At 43.9% G+C, this 19,766-nt stretch overlaps 2 protein-coding genes across 3 annotated transcripts in view; one reads left to right on the top strand and one right to left on the bottom strand.

The window, feature by feature from the left end:
- LOC128838359 (uncharacterized) overlaps positions 1-19,766 on the bottom strand; it is a 164,160-nt gene that overhangs the window by 76,513 nt on the left and 67,881 nt on the right. Inside the window, exon 3 of one of the 2 annotated variants that reach the window (XM_054030480.1) lies at positions 13,783-13,956. In XM_054030480.1, the coding sequence (XP_053886455.1) occupies positions 13,783-13,956 (174 nt within the window). The remainder of the gene's footprint in view (positions 1-13,782; positions 13,957-19,766) is intronic. The other variant, XM_054030481.1, reaches the window with a different exon arrangement.
- CLNK (cytokine dependent hematopoietic cell linker) overlaps positions 16,751-19,766 on the top strand; it is an 88,119-nt gene continuing 85,103 nt past the window's right edge. The window contains exon 1 of the mRNA XM_054030479.1: positions 16,751-16,803. Coding sequence (XP_053886454.1) covers positions 16,793-16,803 — 11 coding nt within the window. The 5' untranslated portion in view covers positions 16,751-16,792. The remainder of the gene's footprint in view (positions 16,804-19,766) is intronic.

Below are 19,766 nucleotides of genomic sequence, written 5' to 3'. Positions count from 1 at the left end.
ATAACAGACTGGCGATCTGAGCAGTAGTACATAGGGCCTGTAGTGCATGAAAAAAATGCAATTCACGAATACACTGGACATGGCCCTGCCTTTTCCTCATCCCACTCACCCTTTTGTACTACCGCAAAGCAGGCCAACATGGAGCTAATATGTACTACAGACAGGAGATGTCTCAACCTGCTCCTACGTCCATATTTTACTACATAGTTTACTGTATTTCGGCCCTTTCACAGCTCTGGAAAGGGAGGCCAGGATTTCATTCCATGTGCCAAATAAGGTTAAGTTTATTCTATAGTTCAGTTTATCTCCACCCCATAGTGGACTGTGTTATAAAAATGGTCTTATCATATTTAACTTTCTGTTGATTTTATCTAGTACTCACATACTAAAATAATTAAGTTGTTAGAAATTTGGATTTGTGATTTTGACATTTCATTTAGTGTTGCTGTATGAAGTGTGAGTAATTTCCCTGTATTGTCATGACTAGTAAGTGAATTGAGCATTATAAAGAAAGATAAGAGGTGTGGAAATGAAAGGTAAATAAAAAATACATTTGAACATGGGAGCTTTAGCTCTTTATCCCAAAATTAAAGAGAATAATTAAAAGCTGCAAGGACTCAATCTTAAATGACATCCTCTCAAAATAGAAAAAACTAGTATGCGATCCAGTTGTGGAGCCTTAAAATCCCCCTGTCTGGCAGTGAGTAATATTGATTCCCTGTTGAAATGACATTCCCCTCTTCAGAATAGCTTGAATTTTATGGCAGTACTGATCAGCTTAATAAAATCCAAGTAAGACTTATGCGGGTCCCATTGCTGCAGGGACATTTTCCTCTTTAAAATTTACTTTGGAGATATTACGAGCTGAATCCTACAAGGTGCTGAGCAATTCCTGTGAAGAAATGAGTGCTCTCAATTCTTGTTACTTTAAATGGGAGCTTAGCACGTTGCAAGATCAAGCCATATAGTTAATATACATTGCTTTGAGATGCAGATGCTTAGAGGAATTTTAATACTGTACTAGCAAGCTCCACAGATTTACACAACTGTTGAATGTACAGTAGAACCTCAGAATTATGAACTCCTCTAGAATGGAGGTTGTTTGTAACTCCGAAATGTTTGTAACACTGAACAAAACATTATGGTTGTTCTTCCAAAAGTTTACAACTGGACATTGACTTAATACAGCTTTGAAACTTTACTATGCAGAAGAAAAATGGTGCTTTTAACCATCTTAATTTATCTGAAACAAGCACAGAAACCATTTCCTTACCTTGTCAAATTTTTTAAAACTTTCCCTTTGTTTTTTTTTTTAGTAGTTTACGTTTAACACAGTACTGTACAGTATTTGCTTTTTTTGTCTTTGCTAACTGATTGTGTACTTCCAGTTCCAAATGAGGTGTGTGGTTGACTGGTCAGTTCGTAACTCTGGTGTTCGTAACTCTGAGGTTCTACTGTATCAGCTACTTATTTTAAGAACTTGTCTTCACTACCGTGCTACATCAGAGCCACTGCATTGACACAGAGGCACTGACATAGCGCGGCTGATGAGGATGTGCTACGTTAACAAGACAACACTCTCCCTTTGACGTAATTACTTCACCTCAAAAAGAGGTGAAAGCTATGTCAACAGGAGAGTGATGCAGACACTGCTTTAAGTGGATGTAACTTATGTCAGTGACGGGAGTGATTTTTTCACACCCCGAGCAACGTAAGTTACATCAACTTAAGCGATAGTGTAGACAAGCCTTAAGATACTTGACTACCTATTGTGCTATATTCATTTCACTTACTGGAGACTTCTATATGCAATGTATATCTGTGTGTAGTCACATCACATTCATCAGTGTGTATTTATTCCCCATGCTGGAGAACATGCATGTTACATATTGGTGTAGGGGGGAAATCAGTAGCCAGACCAACATCCTAAAAAGATTCTTTATGCAAAATAAAGAGAGTCTTGGCAATTGTTACTTGTTTGGCATTCTGTGCACATTCTCATATCAACACAGGAAACTGTTCCTTTGAATGGAAAGTTCCCTTTGGCTTTAGACGGGAGATAAACATCCGTGCTCATACCTTTAGATTTGTCAGCAGTTTCTGACACAGCTGAACATGTGGGGTTACTGATTCAGCTAAGCCTTAGCAGGAGTGGAGAGACTGACACTTAGGTGATGCTAATACTTCCTTTCAGAAAGATTCACAGAAGAATGAATGCTTTTCTGCCTCATGAGCACTCTTTTTGAAGCCCTTCAAGGATTCCCCATCCTTGTCAACATTTATACGAGACTTCTGGTTCTACTAGTCTTGTATACTATAAATACTCAAGGGATGCCGCAGGTTACATCATCTTCACACTGAACACTTACTCAGTGCCCCAGTGAAATCAGCAACTGGCTGAAACTACATTGAGGCAAGTTGGAGCTAATGTTGGAGAGTAGGAGATATGCTTTGAAGAACTGACCTATACCACATCACTTTCATTCAAAGGCATCTACTCTCTGATCACAGTCTTGGGACCACTCTGGGCTCTTCATTGCTTTTGGATAGTCAAATGGTTCTAGTAGCCAAAAATACAACCATCTTTGGCGGGGCAGGAGGCTTCACCCCTTCCACTCCAATGCAGATATGGCCACCTGTGCATCATCTCAAGAATCAATGACTGGAATGCTCTATACCTGTTTGAGAATGCTATTATGGAGATCCAGATGGTACAAGATGCAGGACCTGCCATTTAGCTAACACAGGGCAATGAGAAGTCATCACCCAGTGTTCCTCTCTTCACTGCCCCCCTAGCCCAATGCAAGATCCAATTTAAGGCCCTAATTTTGATCTTCAAACCATTTGGGCCCAGCTATTCAAACTTTACACAAGCCAATGAGGAAAAGCCAAACAAGGTGAATAATAGTGACACAGCTCAGTTCTGAATTCACTGGGCTTGACTATCTCAGAAACCATCCCTCTGTCCACGAACTTGACCTAGCACAACAGTTCCCTTCCACAGAAGCATGAGAGTTCATCATGCCTCGGGTGTGTCACAAGTACAAGGGACTTCTTAGCAACTACCTAACAGTTATGGAACCCTCTTCTGCAAAATGTTAGAACACTCTCACATCTGACCACTTTTGGAACAAATTGTGAGACCCATCTCTTCATGTTAGCATTCCCACAACTTCCCAGGAATGGTAAGAAGGAGGGGCAGGAGGAGGATGGAGAAAAGGAAGAAAAAAATCAGTATCTATTTACTTGGGCAAGGAAGAAAATACAGTCTTCATACTTAGGGCCTGTAGTAGGTCCTAGCCGGGGCTCGACCCTTCCGGACAGGAGGGGAGCCACACCGACTCACTACTGTGGGAACAAGCAGTCAGTTAGTCCCGAAACTCCGGCTCTTTAGTGCAGAGTCGGAGCAACCACAGTTAAAGCTCAGGCCCTTGACTGCAGGGGCTGAGCGAGCAAATAGATCAGAGCCCAGGCCCTGGATCAGGGCGGGGCAAACACAGTTAGCTCAGGCCCTTGACTGCAGGGGCTGAGCGAGCAAATAGATCAGAGCCCAGGCCCTGGATCAGGGCGGGGCAAACACAGTTAGCTCAGGCCCTTGGTTGCAGGGGCTGAGCGAGCAGACAGTTCAGAGCCCAGGCCCTGGATCAGGGCGGGGCAAACACAGTTAGCTCAGGCCCTTGGTTGCAGGGGCTGAGCGAACAGACAGTTCAGAGCCCAGGCCCTGGATCAGGGCGGGGCAAACACAGTTAGCTCAGGCCCTTGTTTGCAGGGAGCTGAGCGAGTGAATAGTTCAAAGCCCAGGCCCTGGATCAGGGCGGGGCAAACACAGTTAGGCTCAGGCCCTTGTTGCAGGGGCTGAGCGAGCAAATAGTTCAAAGCCCAGGCCCTGGATCAGGGCGGGGCAAACACAGTTAGGCTCAGGCCCTTGTTGCAGGGGCTGAGCGAGCAAACAGTTCAAAGCCCAGGCCCTGGATCAGGGCGGGGCAAACACAGTTAGGCTCAGGCCCTTGTTGCAGGGGCTGAGCGAGCAAACAGTTCAAATAAGGTACGCCTAGGCTTCTGTAGCCGAGCGTTGGGTGAGGGGGAAGCCTGCCACCCGTGCGGAGGGTGGCAGGGGGGAACGCAGGCCCACCCACTCCACTGCGTTCCAGCCCGGGGCCCTAACAGCGGTTGCTGCCGCTGCTGGTCAGTGGGGTATCCAGACCGCAACACACTGACATAGGCTCACACTCAGTTGCAGCCGGACCAGGGTCGGCTACCCCCGGGCTACTTCCGTGATCCCCCTCAAAGCCTACCTCGTTCGTTGCGCCGGGATCGGGCCAGTCCACCTGCATGGGCTCCTCTCTGCCCGGGCTCGGCGGCAAGTCTGGTAGCTCTGCCGGGAAGTCCGGCCAATGGTCCTCAGGCGGCTCCTCTGGATAGCAGCAGGGGCGAAGGGGTTCGGGTCCAGTCTCACCCTCAGGGTTAGTGGGGTGCGGTTCCCAGGGATTCTCCCAGTAGCGGGCGTGAACGGGCTCCGGCGGCTCCTCCTCGTAGCGGGCCCGGGGTAGCTCAGGCCAGCTAGGGTCCAGGCCTCGGTCTTCGACGGTCTCCTGGCTGGGAGCTCCCGGCCGCACGTCTGCTCCCTCCGGTGGCTGGCCGCCGACTGAGCTCTGGCGGCCGGCCTTTTTACTTCCTGTCCCGCCCCTTGACTTCCGGGGGGCGGGGACAGGCGGTGGTGGTCCCACCCACTCTGGTGCCTGCACGTGGGCTCCCTCTTCCGGGCAGGAGGGGAGCCACACCGACTCACTACACAGCCCCTAACTAAAGCCCATTGAAGTCAATGGCAAAATTCCCACTGACTTCAATGACTTTTGGTTCAGGCCTCAATTTTTTTTTTTTTTTTTGTAATTACAATTCTGTCCAGATACCACAGTGATGGGCATGATTTTCTATGTCACACACATTGCCCTATGCATAATATGACTTCCAACTAGTTACATGAAATAACTACAATAAAGCACCTGTTTGAGAGCCATAAATAGGGCTGGCTGACAATTATGGTTTTGCTTAAATTAATTTTTAGCAAAGTATTTGCTAGCCATGGACAATTTTGATTTTTCATAAAAAAAATGAATACCTCAAAACCAAAAACTTCATTTTGGGGGGCCAAAACCATTAATATTTCAATTTAGAAATGCACTCATGGTGACATATGCCCTCATTCTTCTCTATTCTAATCTATATAGATTTTACAGTGTTCATCAGCATAATATCGGAGTGTCTTCCCGTAGTGCATTAACCAGCGTGACTACACAATCTGTCACATATTGTTTGTTCTCTTGTCCTCACCCATAAGAAGCATGTGCAGTGAAGAGTGTTGTTTTGGTAGGGTTTTGTTTTGTTTTTTTATATCTATACCTGTTCCTGTTGTTTATATTGGAGAAGGCAATGCAGTGGCATTACCCAACTGGACTGCATATCTTCTATGACAGGGGTGGGCAAACTATGGCCCGGGGCCACATCTGGCCTTTCAGATGTTTTAATCTAGCCCTCGAGCTCCCGCTGGGTGCAGGGTCCAGGGCTTGCCCCACTCCACGTGTGCCATGGCTTCCAGAAGCAGCGGCATGTCCCCGCTCCAGCTCCTACGTGTAGGGGCAGCCAGGGGGCTCCGCATGTTGCCCCCACCCCAAGTGCTGCCCCCGCAGCTCCATTGGCCGGGAACTGTGGCCAATGGGAGCTACAGGAACAGTGCCTGTGGACGGGGCAACATGCAGAGCTGCCTGGCCGTGCCTCCGCGTAGGAGCCAAAGGGGGGACATGCCGCTGCTTCCGGGAGCTGCTTGAGGTAAGTGCCGCCTGGAGACTGCACCTCTGGCCCCCTCCCGAGCCCCAACCCCCAGCCCTGATCCCCCTTCCACCCTCTGAACCCCTCATCCCCAACCCCACCCCAGAGCCCACATCCCCATCTGGAGCCCCCACCCCACCCACCCTAACCCGCTGCTCCAGCCCAGAGCCTCCTCCTGTACCCTGAACTCCTCATTTCTGGCCCCACCCCAGAGTCTGCACCCCCAGCTGGAGCCCTCACCCCTTCCTACACCCCAACCCCCAATTTTGTGAGTATTCATGAATGCCCACCATACAATTTCCATACCCACATGTGGCCCTTGGGCCAAAAAGTTTGCTCACCCCTGTTCTATGAGGTACTGTAGCCAGGGACTCTCATGATGAACTGCCTTCTCTCCCCAAAAAGCCCAAATTTTTTGTGGAAAAATTTTTTTTTCAAGCAGCTCTGGATAAAAACAATATCTGTTTTTCCCCTATATTGGTTTTAAAACATCTGTGAAGATAAGGCAAAATATTTCCTAGTTAAGCACATGCAGACAAATTCTCCTCTCACACACTGCTAGAGAAATCTATTGAGATCCCATGTCACTTGAGAGCAGAATTAATTCATTTTTCCCCCAGTGTAGTCATTTCTTTTGAGAACAAAGTGATTAAAATATTTAGACATATCTTAAAACAATTCTATAAAGCCTTTGATCAGGCAGAGAAGGTAGGAGAAAGTTTAAGTTCAGCGGATAATCATTTTTTTTTTCTTAAACTGAAAAAGATATCTGGCAAAAGAAGTTCATCCCTTTCATGCTAAGACTTATAGCTGCTCTTTGAACAGCAGACACTGGCGTAGAATCGTTAAATGCAACACAAAGGAGGTAAGAGCTCTGTGCTTACTTTTCTCTCTATTCAAGGGAGACTCAGAGAAGGGAAATAATGGGTATTCACTGGTCAAAGCTCATACTGCTGATTGGTGGCTGGGCCTGTGGCAATACTTTACAGGAAATCAGACAACATTCTCCAAAGGAGATTTCTCAGTATTGCTTATACTGAAGAAATAACACTGAAACCCATTCAGCTCTGTAAAGCATCTAGCAATGGTGCACAGAATTTGCTTCATAGGAAACAGCATCTCAGCGCTTTGCTGCGTCAGATCACACACATCTTAAGGTAAACCTACATGAATAACTCTTGCTTCTGCCTAAGCTCACTTGCTTTTGAACAAGCTTCTACTCCAAACATGCATTTTAAACATGGGAATGATTTATGGTACCTGGCCTGTTCCTTCCCTGACAAACTTCTCATGCTATTTGAGGCAAAAAAGATTGTACGGTGTGTAAATGCTAGCTGTGCTTAGTCTGCCATAGTCAAAAACCGCCAGGCTTCAGCATTTTAAAATCATTCTCAGTCCCTTCTTCAACTGGACAATCAATGTAACCACTTCCAATCAATTGAAATATTACACCGTTTTTGTTAAGTTCTCTGCGTATGTCGTTTTTCATTGCTAATTTATATTTCTTTGCAAAGCGATGTGTTAAAAGAGGACTGTATTGTAAAGTTAAATTGAGCTACCCCACATAAGGATTTTATTAAATCAACAAACAGCTTTACTTAAAAATGTTGGTGGGAGGCTCCTATCAGTTATATAGTAATATATACATATTGTTAATACGTTGCTTCTGGTTGCATTGCTAGCAAGTGGAAGAATTAAATGAACATGTTACTAAAATAAATTAAGCATTGTGCTAATTATGCCAGAAACAAATTAGAAACAGATTGGGTTCATTTCAGTCAGAGAAACAAGTTCTACAGCTTGTCTCTCCTGCATGTGACTATTTTCTGTTGTTGTGAGAAGAAATTTCTACACCATGTGGCAATTGATAGTGGAAAAAACATATATATTCTATCTAAAAGTAATCCTTCTCCTACTACATACTACCATCTGTGACTTGATACGGTAGAACTTTCCTATATGAGATATAAAAGGGCAATAGTGGCTGGGTCATATACTGTGCTGACTTATATTCAATGCACCTTGATCGGACTCAAGGCCTGTGAAAGATTTTCTGTGTCAGGCATATAGTACTGCTTAATACAACTTCCAACTCTTTTCATTAAAAAAATATATATGCCAGGCAATGGAGCTGAATGGGTCCATATAAAATTTTACCCACTGCCTCTACGCTGTTGTCAACTCTAATTAATAGTCAGGCTGCTTTTAGGCATGTTATTTTAGTTGTTACTGTGGGCTCTGATGTTAAAAACAGGGTTGAAGATAGTTATTTGAAGGCAACTGAGGGACAGATTATTTAGTCTGTCCGTGGCCAGACTTCTCATTGAGGTCACTGGGAGTGGGTATGAATAAGGATTCCTTGAGGATTTGGCACTGCTGTGTACTGGAGTTGCAAGAGAGTGGTTTATTTGGCAAAGAGTAAGGATATTTGAAATTATCCCTCCAATCAAATTTCAAGGGCATTAAAACAAAGATTAAAAATTAACATGCATATCGGTGGGAAATGTGCTCACCAAGCTGTACAATGCAACACCTGTGCCTGCGCTTTAATAGAGCAGTTCAATCCATGGAGACTGCAGGTCCAAGTGTAATGCTCCATCTTGATCCAGGCAGCCAGACAACTGAGGGAAAATTCGAGGTGAAGCACATTATGCTTCAGGTTTGAAATTTTCTTGAGCTGCCACTCCACATTATAGAGGAGAGCCACTACTAGCTGCTCCATTTTATGTAATGTAGTTATTGGTTCAGGCTGGTCAAAGGAAAGGGAGAATAATTGAACATTTTTGCAACTTTTCCCCCATTGTTTTTTTAATTTGAAATGTCAAAGTATCTAGCTTTGAAAAAAAATTTGATTAGTTCTGCTTTGAGTTCCTGGCAAGTTGCTAATTGCAACTCGGCTGGTATATTTGGACAGTGCTTTAGAGGGGGGCTATAGGTGTTTCCCCACCAATACATAAAAGTGAGCTGTGGCCCAATTCTTGACCATTCCCTAGTGACACTTCAGTTCACTTTTTCAAAATTGTTTACACAGTTTAATTTAAAGATCCATATGTCACTCAAGAAGAATAAGATTTTGCTGATTATTAAGATGTGCAGGGTCGCTTCAGGGCAGGGTCTCTCTCTCTCACTATGTGTTTATACAGCACCTAGCACAATGGGACACTTCTCTTGGTTGAGGCTCCTAACGCTACTGCAATAGTAATAATAAGAGCAATTATTATTGCAGTGTTTTTTATTAAAGAAGGTTTTTCTCTATCTTATTGGAGGCTTATCCTGCTTTTCAGCTCCAGTTGAATGTGGTGCTCTACTGTTGTGACTCCTGTTCATTCCCATAGGATCAACATCTTAGGAAATGAAATTTCAGCTAGGTGACTCATCCCTAAAACAATAAGGGAGAAGAAACCAACTAGAAATTAGATTCCAGGCTCGAATCACAACAGTGCAATAAAACCATCTTTGGATTTATCTAGTACTCAGAAAACAAGAAGGTGTGCAAGGTCAAGGGCAAAAGTTGTAATAATTTTTTTTTCTTTTGAAAAAAAAAAATTTTTTCCTGACAAAGCATTTTTCCAACACTGGATCTTTCCATTTTCATTAACATAAGCAAGCTGAATAGCTATCTACACTGTTGTCTTCCTTGTAATCTGTCCTCTTCGTTCTCTTTCTCTCTAGCAAGCAAAGGTGGGCAGGGCTACTTGGTGCAGCGGGTTATTCCACTAGATTGAGAACCAAAATTGTAAATTTAGATCAAGTCACTAGTAAAAATAATCCAATGGTCTCTTCCTAGTTCCTAACAGATGTGTCTCCACATTACAAAATCACTAGCTAAAGGACAACAAGTCAAATTATTTCTTCTATGTAGTTTCAAAAGACATCACCATAGTTTCTAAGCACCTGATATGATGCAGCAAAAGGTAGGAGTCTGAACTCAGTGGGACTGGAATGCCATAAGTGTGGTTTATTAGAGCACTGGGGAATTTTGCATCATGCCAGTTCTCCACTATAGGCCAATTCTTGCTTGGCTTATTCTCATGAGTAATTCTTTTAACTTCAGCGGCACCATTTCTACAAATAAGTTGAGTATGCAGCCAAATCCTATCTCAGCTCAGTTCCACTTATCTGTTCAGCTCTCACTCTCATTCTCATTGGAGTTCTACTGGGTTTCAATATCTTTCTCCCTTTCTCATCTATCATATCCCATACTACCAAACACCAAGCATTCAAATTCAGGACCCTCCCTCCCCAAAAATCATGAGATTTGGGGGTCCTTTGATTTCTCCTCTGCCTTTTGAGCTTTTACAGTTCACATTTTCAAGTAATTTTTCTGCAACCATGAGGTCTAGAAACAGAAAAGAAAGGAAATGAATTCATGTAATTACATGGCTCCAGAAGCTGCAGCTTTAAGAACACCTAATACCATGAGACATGTGATAAGTCAGAGTTTGCAAAACTATATGTCTATATGACAGGTTTCAGAGTAGCAGCCGTGTTAATCTGTATCCGCAAAAAGAACAGGAGTACTTGTGGCACCTTAGAGACTAACAAATTTATTAGAGCATAAGCTTTCGTGGGCTACTGCCCACTTCTTCGGATGCATATAGAGTGGAACATATATTGAGGATATATATATATATATACACACACACATACAGAGAGCATGAACAGGTGGGAGTTGTCTTACCAACTCTGAGAGGCCAATTAAGTAAGAGGAAAAAAAACTTCTGAAGTGATAATCAAGCTAGCCCAGTACAGACAGTTTGATAAGAAGTGTGAGAATACTTACCAGGGGAGATAGATTCAATGTTTGTAATGGCTCAGCCATTCCCAGTCCTTATTCAATCCTGAGTTGATTGTATCTAGTTTGCATATCAATTCCAGCTCAGCAGTCTCTCGTTGGAGTCTGTTTTTGAAGTTTTTCTGTTGTAAAATAGCCACCCGCAGGTCTGTCATTGAATGGCCAGACAAGTTAAAGTGTTCTCCCACTGGTTTTTGAGTATCATGATTCCTGATGTCAGATTTGTGTCCATTAATTCTTTTGCTTAGAAACTGTCCGGTTTGGCCAATGTACATGGCAGAGGGGCATTGCTGGCACATGATGGCATATATCACATTGATAGATGTGCAGGTGAACGAGCCCCTGATGGTACGGCTGATGTGATTAGGTCCTATGATGATGTCACTTGAATAGATATGTGGCTAGAGCTGGCATCGGGCTTTGTTACAAGGATAGGTTCCTGGGTCAGTGTTTTTGTTCAGTGATGTGTGGTTGCTGGTGAGTATTTGCTTTAAGTTGGGGGCTTGTCTGTAAGCGAGGACAGATCTGTCTCCCAAGATCTGTGAGAGTAAAGGATCATCTTTCAGGATAGGTTGTAGATCTCTGATGCAAATGCGGTTATATCTTAGAGCTTGGCTGTAGACAATGGATCGTGTGGTGTCTCCTGGATAGAAGCTGGAGGCATCAAGTCAGCAGCACTGCTATAGGTACCCGCATGGCCCCACGGTATGCCAACATATTTATGGCTGACTTAGAACAACGCTTCCTTAGCTCTCGTCCCCTAACGCCCCTACTCTACTTGCGCTACATTGATGACATCTTCATCATCTGGACCCATGGAAAAGAAGCCCTTGAGGAATTCCACCATGATTTCAATAATTTCCATCCCACCATCAACCTCAGCCTAGATCAATCCACACAAGCGGTCCATTTCCTGGACACTACTGTGCTCATAAGCGATGGTCACATAAATACCACGCTATACCGGAAACCTACTGACCGCTACACTTGCCTACATGCCTCCAGTTTCCATCCAGGACACACCACACGATCCATTGTCTACAGCCAAGCTCTAAGATATAACCGCATTTGCTCCAATCCCTCAGATAGAGACAAGCACCTACAAGCACCTCTATCAAGCATTCTTAAAACTACAATACCCACCTGCTGAAGTGAAAAAACAGATTGACAGAGCCAGACGAGTACCCAGAAGTCACCTCCTACAAGACAGGCCCAACAAAGAAAATAACAGAACACCACTAGCTGTCACCTTCAGCCCCCAACTAAAACCTCTCCAGTGCATCATCAGAGATCTACAACCTATCCTGAAAGATGATCCTTTACTCTCACAGATCTTGGGAGACAGACCTGTCCTCGCTTACAGACAACCCCCCCAACCTAAAGCAAATACTCACCAGCAACCACACATCACTGAACAAAAACACTGACCCAGGAACCTATCCTTGTAACAAAGCCCGATGCCAACTCTAGCCTAATATCTATTCAAGTGACATCATCATAGGACCTAATCACATCAGCCATACCATCAGGGGCTCGTTCACCTGCACATCTATCAATGGGATATATGTCATCATGTGCCAGCAATGCCCCTCTGCCATGTACATTGGCCAAACCAGACAGTTTCTAAGCAAAAGAATTAATGGACACAAATCTGACATCAGGAATCATAATACTCAAAAACCAGTGGGAGAACACTTTAACTTGTCTGGCCATTCAATGACAGACCTGCGGGTGGCTATTTTACAACAGAAAAACTTCAAAAACAGACTCCAATGAGAGACTGCTGAGCTAGAATTGATATGCAAACTAGACACAATCAACTCCGGTTTGAATAAGGACTGGGAATGGCTGAGCCATTACAAACATTGAATCTATCTCCCCTTGTAAGTATTCTCACACTTCTTATCAAACTGTCTGTACTGGGCTAGCTTGATTATCACTTCAAAAGTTTTTTTTCTCTTACTTAATTGGCCTCTCAGAGTTGGTAAGACAACTCCCACCTGTTCATGCTCTCTGTATGTGTGTGTGTATATATATATATATCCTCAATATATGTTCCACTCTATATGCATCCGAAGAAGTGGGCAGTAGCCCACGAAAGCTTATGCTCTAATAAATTTGTTAGTCTCTAAGGTGCCACAAGTACTCCTCTTCTTTATATGTGTATATGTTGCCTATACAGTATGAGTTCCTCCATTCTTTCTGTTATCCCTTTAATATTCTCAGCATCAGATTAACAGTGAAAACAAATCTTTCACAGAAGAACTATAGGCCTACATTTTTAAAAGTGACTAATGATTTTGGGCCTCTCGTATGTGACTTGATGGGGCCTGATTTTCAGAAAATGCTGAGCAGCTGCCCTCTCAAAATCAGGCCCCTTTAAGGTGTTTCAAATTGAGACACCAAAAAACAATTTTTTTTGAAAATGTAGATCTTGCTGAATTATTATTAGAGAGAAACTGACACCTCATGAGGAAATTTTGAAAAACATTTCATTTATACATAAATATGTTGGTATATTATATATTTCCTGGGTTATCTTCTTCTTCATTCTGTCTTCATTATAAGAGATGTATATGAAACCATGATCTTTCATAATTAAAGGTTCATCTACTCCTGATGCAGCTCCAATGAATCACAAGCCACAGCCAACTAGTTGTGCTGTCACAAACAGATGGCTGTGACTTCAGGTGAGGAATAATAATAATGCTTTAAATCAATCAAGAACTGTACAAACATTAACTAAATTAATCTGCACACAGCAAGAGTGGGTGGATTTTACAGAATCAAAACTCTTGTTTCCATACGAATATCAATGGGCTATAATTAAAATTAGGAAAAGAAAAGTATATGAACAATTTTCTCTTTGAATAGAAAGCTTAGTAATTTTTTATGGGGCGGTACCAGAATGTCTTCAATGCAGATTTAAAATGAAAAGGTCAAGAAATTGTACAATAAAGGCAGACAACTCAGAGATAGCCCATAAATATGTACACGACTGACAGATTCCTCCTCCTACTCATTCATGACCCTGCCCATTGGCCCCATAGCATAAACAATGCAGTATCACGCATATGCAATGTGTCTCTAACTGTATGAAGAAGTGAGGCATGTTTCTTGTGGAAACTTAAAGGGGTTATGTAGCCAAAGGATAGCAATACCCAATATCCATTCAGGTACTTCTGTGGCCTTATCGTTGTCACAACCTGGGATGCAGACTGTCAGGTCTAGTGGTTGGTGCAGGAGCCAGGAAGCCAGTAGGAAAGCAGGGCTGGAGCAGACTGGGCATGACAGGAGGAAGGCCGAGAACAAGGCAGGCACTGGAAATATTCCACCTGTGGGCATGTACATTGAGAAGTCAGAGATCAGTTATTGCTGTTGGGCTAAGAGCAGGCTACTCAGTTGTGCTACTCAGCTGGCTGGAGGTTGTGCAGGCCCAGCTGCAAGTCCTCATTCCTGACAATCCTAATCCAAAAATTTAACTCTGACTCATGTTATATAGTGCGTGGAAGTCCATGATAGAAAACAAGCATACTTTGAGGAGGGAAATGGAGAAGAATAGGGATGCTTTGTAACGGGAAGAGGAATGTCATTCCAGGCATTAGGAGAAAGTTATGTTCATGGCATACACACAGAGAAGTCAGATAAAAACAAATACTCTTGATGGAAGGTTGCAACATAACACTATTTTTTAGAATTCAGAATGATAACACCCAAGAACCCCCAAAACAGAGACACACCCAGCAGACTGCTCCCCAACACAGAGAGGCACAACTCACCCCAACTTACCACAGACTGACTTTTTCCCAGAATGACTCTGATTGCATACTTCCTTACACAGGCACCCAGCATGGCAGCAGGATCAGGAAACCATGCACTCTTACAGCGCTTACTTGCAATTTCAACAGAGTCCTCAATACACCACAGTGAAAAGAGTGAAAAAAAGCCATGAAGGAGACAATGGGAGGAGGAAAGACTGAGTGCAGTGCAGACATGGAGTGATTAGAGATGAGAACCGGCAAGGGTAGAGTTCCTCAGAGCTTTAAAGATATTCTGTGGAAAGAGACAGTGAGCTACCCCAAATTAGACTTCTGTACTCCTCCCCGACGAGGGGAGTAGCTCTAAAATCGACTTTGCTGGGTCGAATTTGGGGTAGTGCAGACGTAAATCGATGGTATTGGCCTCCAGGAGCTATCCCAGAGTGCTCCATTGTGACCGCTCTGGACAGCACTTTGAACTCCGATGCACTAGCCAGGTACACAGGAAAAGCCCCAGGAACTTTTGAATTTCATTTCCTGTTTGGTCAGCATGGCGAGCTCAGCAGCACAGGTGACCATGCTCCCCAGAATCGTAGAGCATAGAATGTTTCTACGCTCCCCCTATAATCTCCGTCCCGGAGGTTATCGCAGATTGGAAGGCGAATAAAAACCCACTCGCGATGACATGTTTTCCAAGCTCATGCAGTCCTCCCGCACTGATAGGGCACAGCTTAATGCATGGAGGCATTTAGTGGCAGAGGCCAGGAAAGAATTAAATGAGCGCAAAGAGCGGAGGCAGTACGCGATGCTGAGGCTAATAGGGGGGCAAACGGACATGATGAAATGTCTGTTGGAGCTGCAGGAAAGCCAACAAGAGCACATCCTCTGCATCCACTGTATAACCGCCTCCCCTCCTCCCCATGTTCCATAGCCTTCTCACCCAAGAACGCGGGGGGGAGAGAGGCAGGAGGCTCCGGGCACCCAGCCACTCCACTCTAGAGGATAGCCCAAGCAACAGAAGGCTGTCATTCAAACAGTTTGATTTTTAGTGTGGCTACAATAAGCAATGTGGCCTTGTCCTTCCCTCCTCCCCAACCCGGGCTACCTTGTCCGATATCTCTTCTTTTTTTTTTTTTTTTAAATTAATAAAAAAAGAATGCATGGTTTCAAAACAATAGTTACTTTATTTCGAGGGGGGAGGGTGGTTGGTTTACAGGGAATTAAAATCAACAAAGGGGGTGGATTTGCATCAAGGAGGAACCAGGAAGGAACCCAGAAAAAAGGCGCTAAGGAGGGAGGGGTGACTGACGACATGTACCCAAAACCACCTGCGACAATGTTTTTGCCCCATCAGGCATTGGGAGCTTAACCCAGAATTCCAATGGGCGGCAAAGACTGTGGGATAGCTACCCACAGTGCACCGCTCTGTAAGTCAGTGCTAGCCACGGTAGTGAGGACATACTCCGCCGACTTAATGTGCTTAGTGTGGACACACGCAATCGACTGTATAAAATCGATTTCTAAAAATCGACATCTATAAAATCGACCTAATTTCATAGTGTAGACATACCCTGAGAGCCATCAGTATAAAGGAGATTGCAGTTTAAAAGCTGACTGACAACTTCCAAGTGGTTTTTAGAATCAGCAAGTTTAACAGCCAAAAATGCAGCCAGTATTTGGAGCCAAATGTAAAAAAAAAAAAATAATAATAAAATAAAAGAGCCTCTCCTTTATGAATGAACAACTTCATAGACACATACACCTGCACGTGTTGTTTGGCAGCAACTGTACCTCTGTACAGTTTTGAAAGATACTTATAAACTTCAAACACAGTTGATAAGATTTACACCTCTTCCCCGCTTACCAAAAATCCATGTGGACCCATAGGGAATTGTACATGTGATCCCCATCACCTGTGTACACAGATGGTAATGCTAGCACAGTATGTACATTGGTGCTAAGCTGCAAAAGCACAAATGGAGAACTTATTAAGGCCACTTTTGAAAACGTGGCCCTTAATGTCCACCTGCTGCTCCCTGCAGTAATGATTAAAACATCCCAGAAACAGATGCTCCCTGAAAAACAAAACAATTCCTTCTGTTTTAAAAATAACGACATTTTGAATTAAGTCCCGGTCTAGTTTAATGAAAAGCTTTATTCTAGCATCATGCTGAATCAGGCCCAGTGCTGCAGCCCTTTCTTACACTAAACTCCCACTGATTTCAATGGGACTTCTGCTCACAAGAGAGCTGTAGGATTGGTTCCTTGATCAAGTTAAAACAACATGCAATTGTAATATGTCAGCTAACATGTTATTTTTAAAGACCTAGATAAATAATTTCCTCATGTTCACACTGGAATCTCTCTTCACAGGCTGACCTGAAGATTTTGTATTAAACGGGTACCAAGAATCATGAATAGAGAGTAAGTACTGTAATGTTACATTTTCATCCTGCCATTGTCATTGCATTCATTATTTCATGGTACTAACTGCGTCAGGTAAGGAGACATGGGATCTCCCTAGAAGAGCTTACAATCAAAGGCCCCCTTCCTGCAAACCCTTAAGCATGTGAGTAAGCCTATGGCCACGTCTACATTACCCGCCGGATCGGCAGGTAGTAATCGATCCCTGAATCAACACCCGTACTCAACCTCAGAAGGAAGAGTAAGCGGAGTCGACGGGGGAGCTGTGGCAGTGACTTGCCACTGTGAGGATGGCCAGGTAAGTCAAACTAAGATACTTGGACTTCAGCTATACAAGTTTCTGCGCCACAAGTTATACCACTTTTATAAAAATGCTGGAATTAAATCCCTGTTGTGTGCCCACACTGTGCTCCTTGTGATACTGGAGCGCATCCACATTAGCAGCTCTTGCATTGACACAGAGAGCCGTGCATTGTGGTAGCTATCCCACTGTGCAACTGGCCACCGGGTGTTTTGGGAACAGTTTGCAATGCCTCATGGGGCAGGCACAGCGTCACATGATGCAGGTTTCCCCAATCTCATTGTTCCCTGGGCATCCTACTACATTGCCAGCTTTTCAACTGAAGTGGGGGGGGGAGAGAGAGGGAGTGGGTGTGTGTGTGTGGAGGGGTGGGAAGAGAGACAGTGTGTTATGGGGGACAGAGAGTGTGTCAGCACGCTGTCTTGTAAATTCAGACAGCGGCAGGAAGCAACCAGTCCTGAGGCGGGGGAGGGGGAAATCCCGCCATCAGCCCTCGCCTCCCTGCCTGGGCTCTCTGCACAGCACTCTCTCTCTCTCCCTCCCTCTCTCTCTCACACACACACCTGCCTCTGTGTTCAACAGCACAAGCATTCCACATTAATGGTTTGCTTTGTGTCCCAGAGCAGATCAGCACAGCACACAAGGGCTGTCAGAAACGGTGCTTTGAAAGGGGAGGGGTGCATGTCTCCAGGGCAGTCGAGTTCAAAACAATGAGCAGAGCGGTCACTTGAGGCATTGTGGGACAGCTCCGGAGGCCAATTACAGCGCAGAAAGCAATCAAGTGTCTACACGGGCAATAGAGCACTGGAGCCTCTGCGCAAATAGCCTCACGACTCTCGTCGAGGTGGTTTTTTTGCAGCGCTGCAACTGAGGAGTTTCTGTGCACAAAGTGGCTTGGCAGTGTGTACTCGCTACAGTTTATGTGCAAAAAGCTGCTTTACTGCGCAGAAACTTGCCAGTGTAGACAAGCCCTCAGTAGAGCATGTGTTACAGGTCTAGAGCCTAATGAAACAACAAAGCAGTACGGCGTAGTTAGGGGAAGAGAAAGGCCAGGGCTACAATAGTAAGATTATGTGGTTATTCAGCAAAGACACGTGTGCATCGTGGTGAAGAAGGATTTTTTTTTTTTTTACATAAATAAATGTCTGACTCACTTTTCGTGGGAATCGTAATAGAAGGCAATGGCTCCATGGACTAGCTGAGGAAGAGTGTTCCATGCACAGGGGATGAAGTGGAAAAAAGCTTAAGTATTTGCAGGACCAGTCCTTAAGAGAAGAGCTTGCTTTTCTGCCCACTGCTGCTCTCACTCTACTGCTTGGACATGTTCAGGGAGAAGCTCCACCCTCACATGATTCTGGAGATGGAGGTCACTGCGGACCTAGAGCCAATCAAGTGGGAAATGGGTGGGGAGGACCCAGCCCGGACTGCTCTTGCAGTCACTGCTACTTTCTCTCTGCCTCCTGGGGGGTCTGGAGGAAGCCAGAATTATATATTCTCCATTCTATTCTTCCTGCCCCTGCAATCGCTCATCCTAATGTTTCTGTTGTCTTTATTCCATCTGTGTAGTGATAATAAAGTGATTGTACATCAGCATCACTCCCCTTTTCTTACTTTATTGGAAGAGATAGGTTGTTTCTGTAGCCAAAGCTTGCAAAGTAATTAATAGTTTTATTTTTGCTGGTAGGTTTATTCCCCCCACTAACAAAGAACTTTTTAAATAGTAAAAGTCTCCTGTAAACGAGTAGCATTTATGGTAGTCCTACATTTCCAGTTTTCTCCAAACTCTCATTCACTTCAGCAGGAGGCTCTTTGTGAACAAAAAGTGCTGGATTTATCCCTATAAGATTACTTCTCTTTCCAAATCACCCCAGCTTTTATTTACTGTGTGGGATGCTACTGGGCTCTAAAGTCCAAAATAAATTTTGCCATTTGCTTTCTAAAACATTATACAAAATGCATGAAATGATAATTGTATGAAAGTATACAAAACAATATTTTTCTCATTGTAAATTTATGACCTGATCTAATTTCCATTGATATTGATGACAAAACTTCCACTGCCTCAGAAAAAGGGATTGTTTGTATAGTTCTTTCTACTTATCCAGCAGACTTCCTGGTCTCGTTGTGCCATTCTGTGATGTTGCATTATTGACTTTATGTAATTCTTGACAGGCACTCAGGTACCATGGTGATGAGCATGATACAAAGAGGAAGACAGCTATAATGTGAACACTTGAAACAAATATGTTAGATAAAAGCAATTGAAATCTGAAGTTTATAATTAGGGGATGTTTTTGCTTAGGAAAAAACAAACAGTTTTGGTCTGAATCTTTGTTAGTAGTAGTATTTATTTGTATTATGGTAGCATGTAAAGGCCCTAACCCAGGTCAGGGTGCCATTGTGCTAGGCACTGTGCACATGCATAGCAGGATACAGTCTCTCCCAATGAGCTTACACTCTAAATAGACAAGATAGACAAAGAGTCGGAGGGAAAACAGAGGCATAAGTGATTTGCCCAAGGTCATAGCGCAAATCAGTGACAGAGCCAGAAATAGAAACCCAAGTCTCCTGAGTGCTAATCCACTGATCTGCACTGCCTCTTGTGTTTGTTTTTCATTTGGGGAAGGGAAAGGTTAAACATGCTTAGAGAATTGTTTTCACT

The sequence above is a fragment of the Malaclemys terrapin genome, chromosome 5, assembly GCF_027887155.1.
Source record: "Malaclemys terrapin pileata isolate rMalTer1 chromosome 5, rMalTer1.hap1, whole genome shotgun sequence".
NCBI classification, from domain to species: Eukaryota; Metazoa; Chordata; order Testudines; family Emydidae; genus Malaclemys; species Malaclemys terrapin.
The sequence above is the reverse complement of the archived record's forward strand: the minus strand, read 5'-3'. Positions and strand labels throughout refer to the sequence as shown.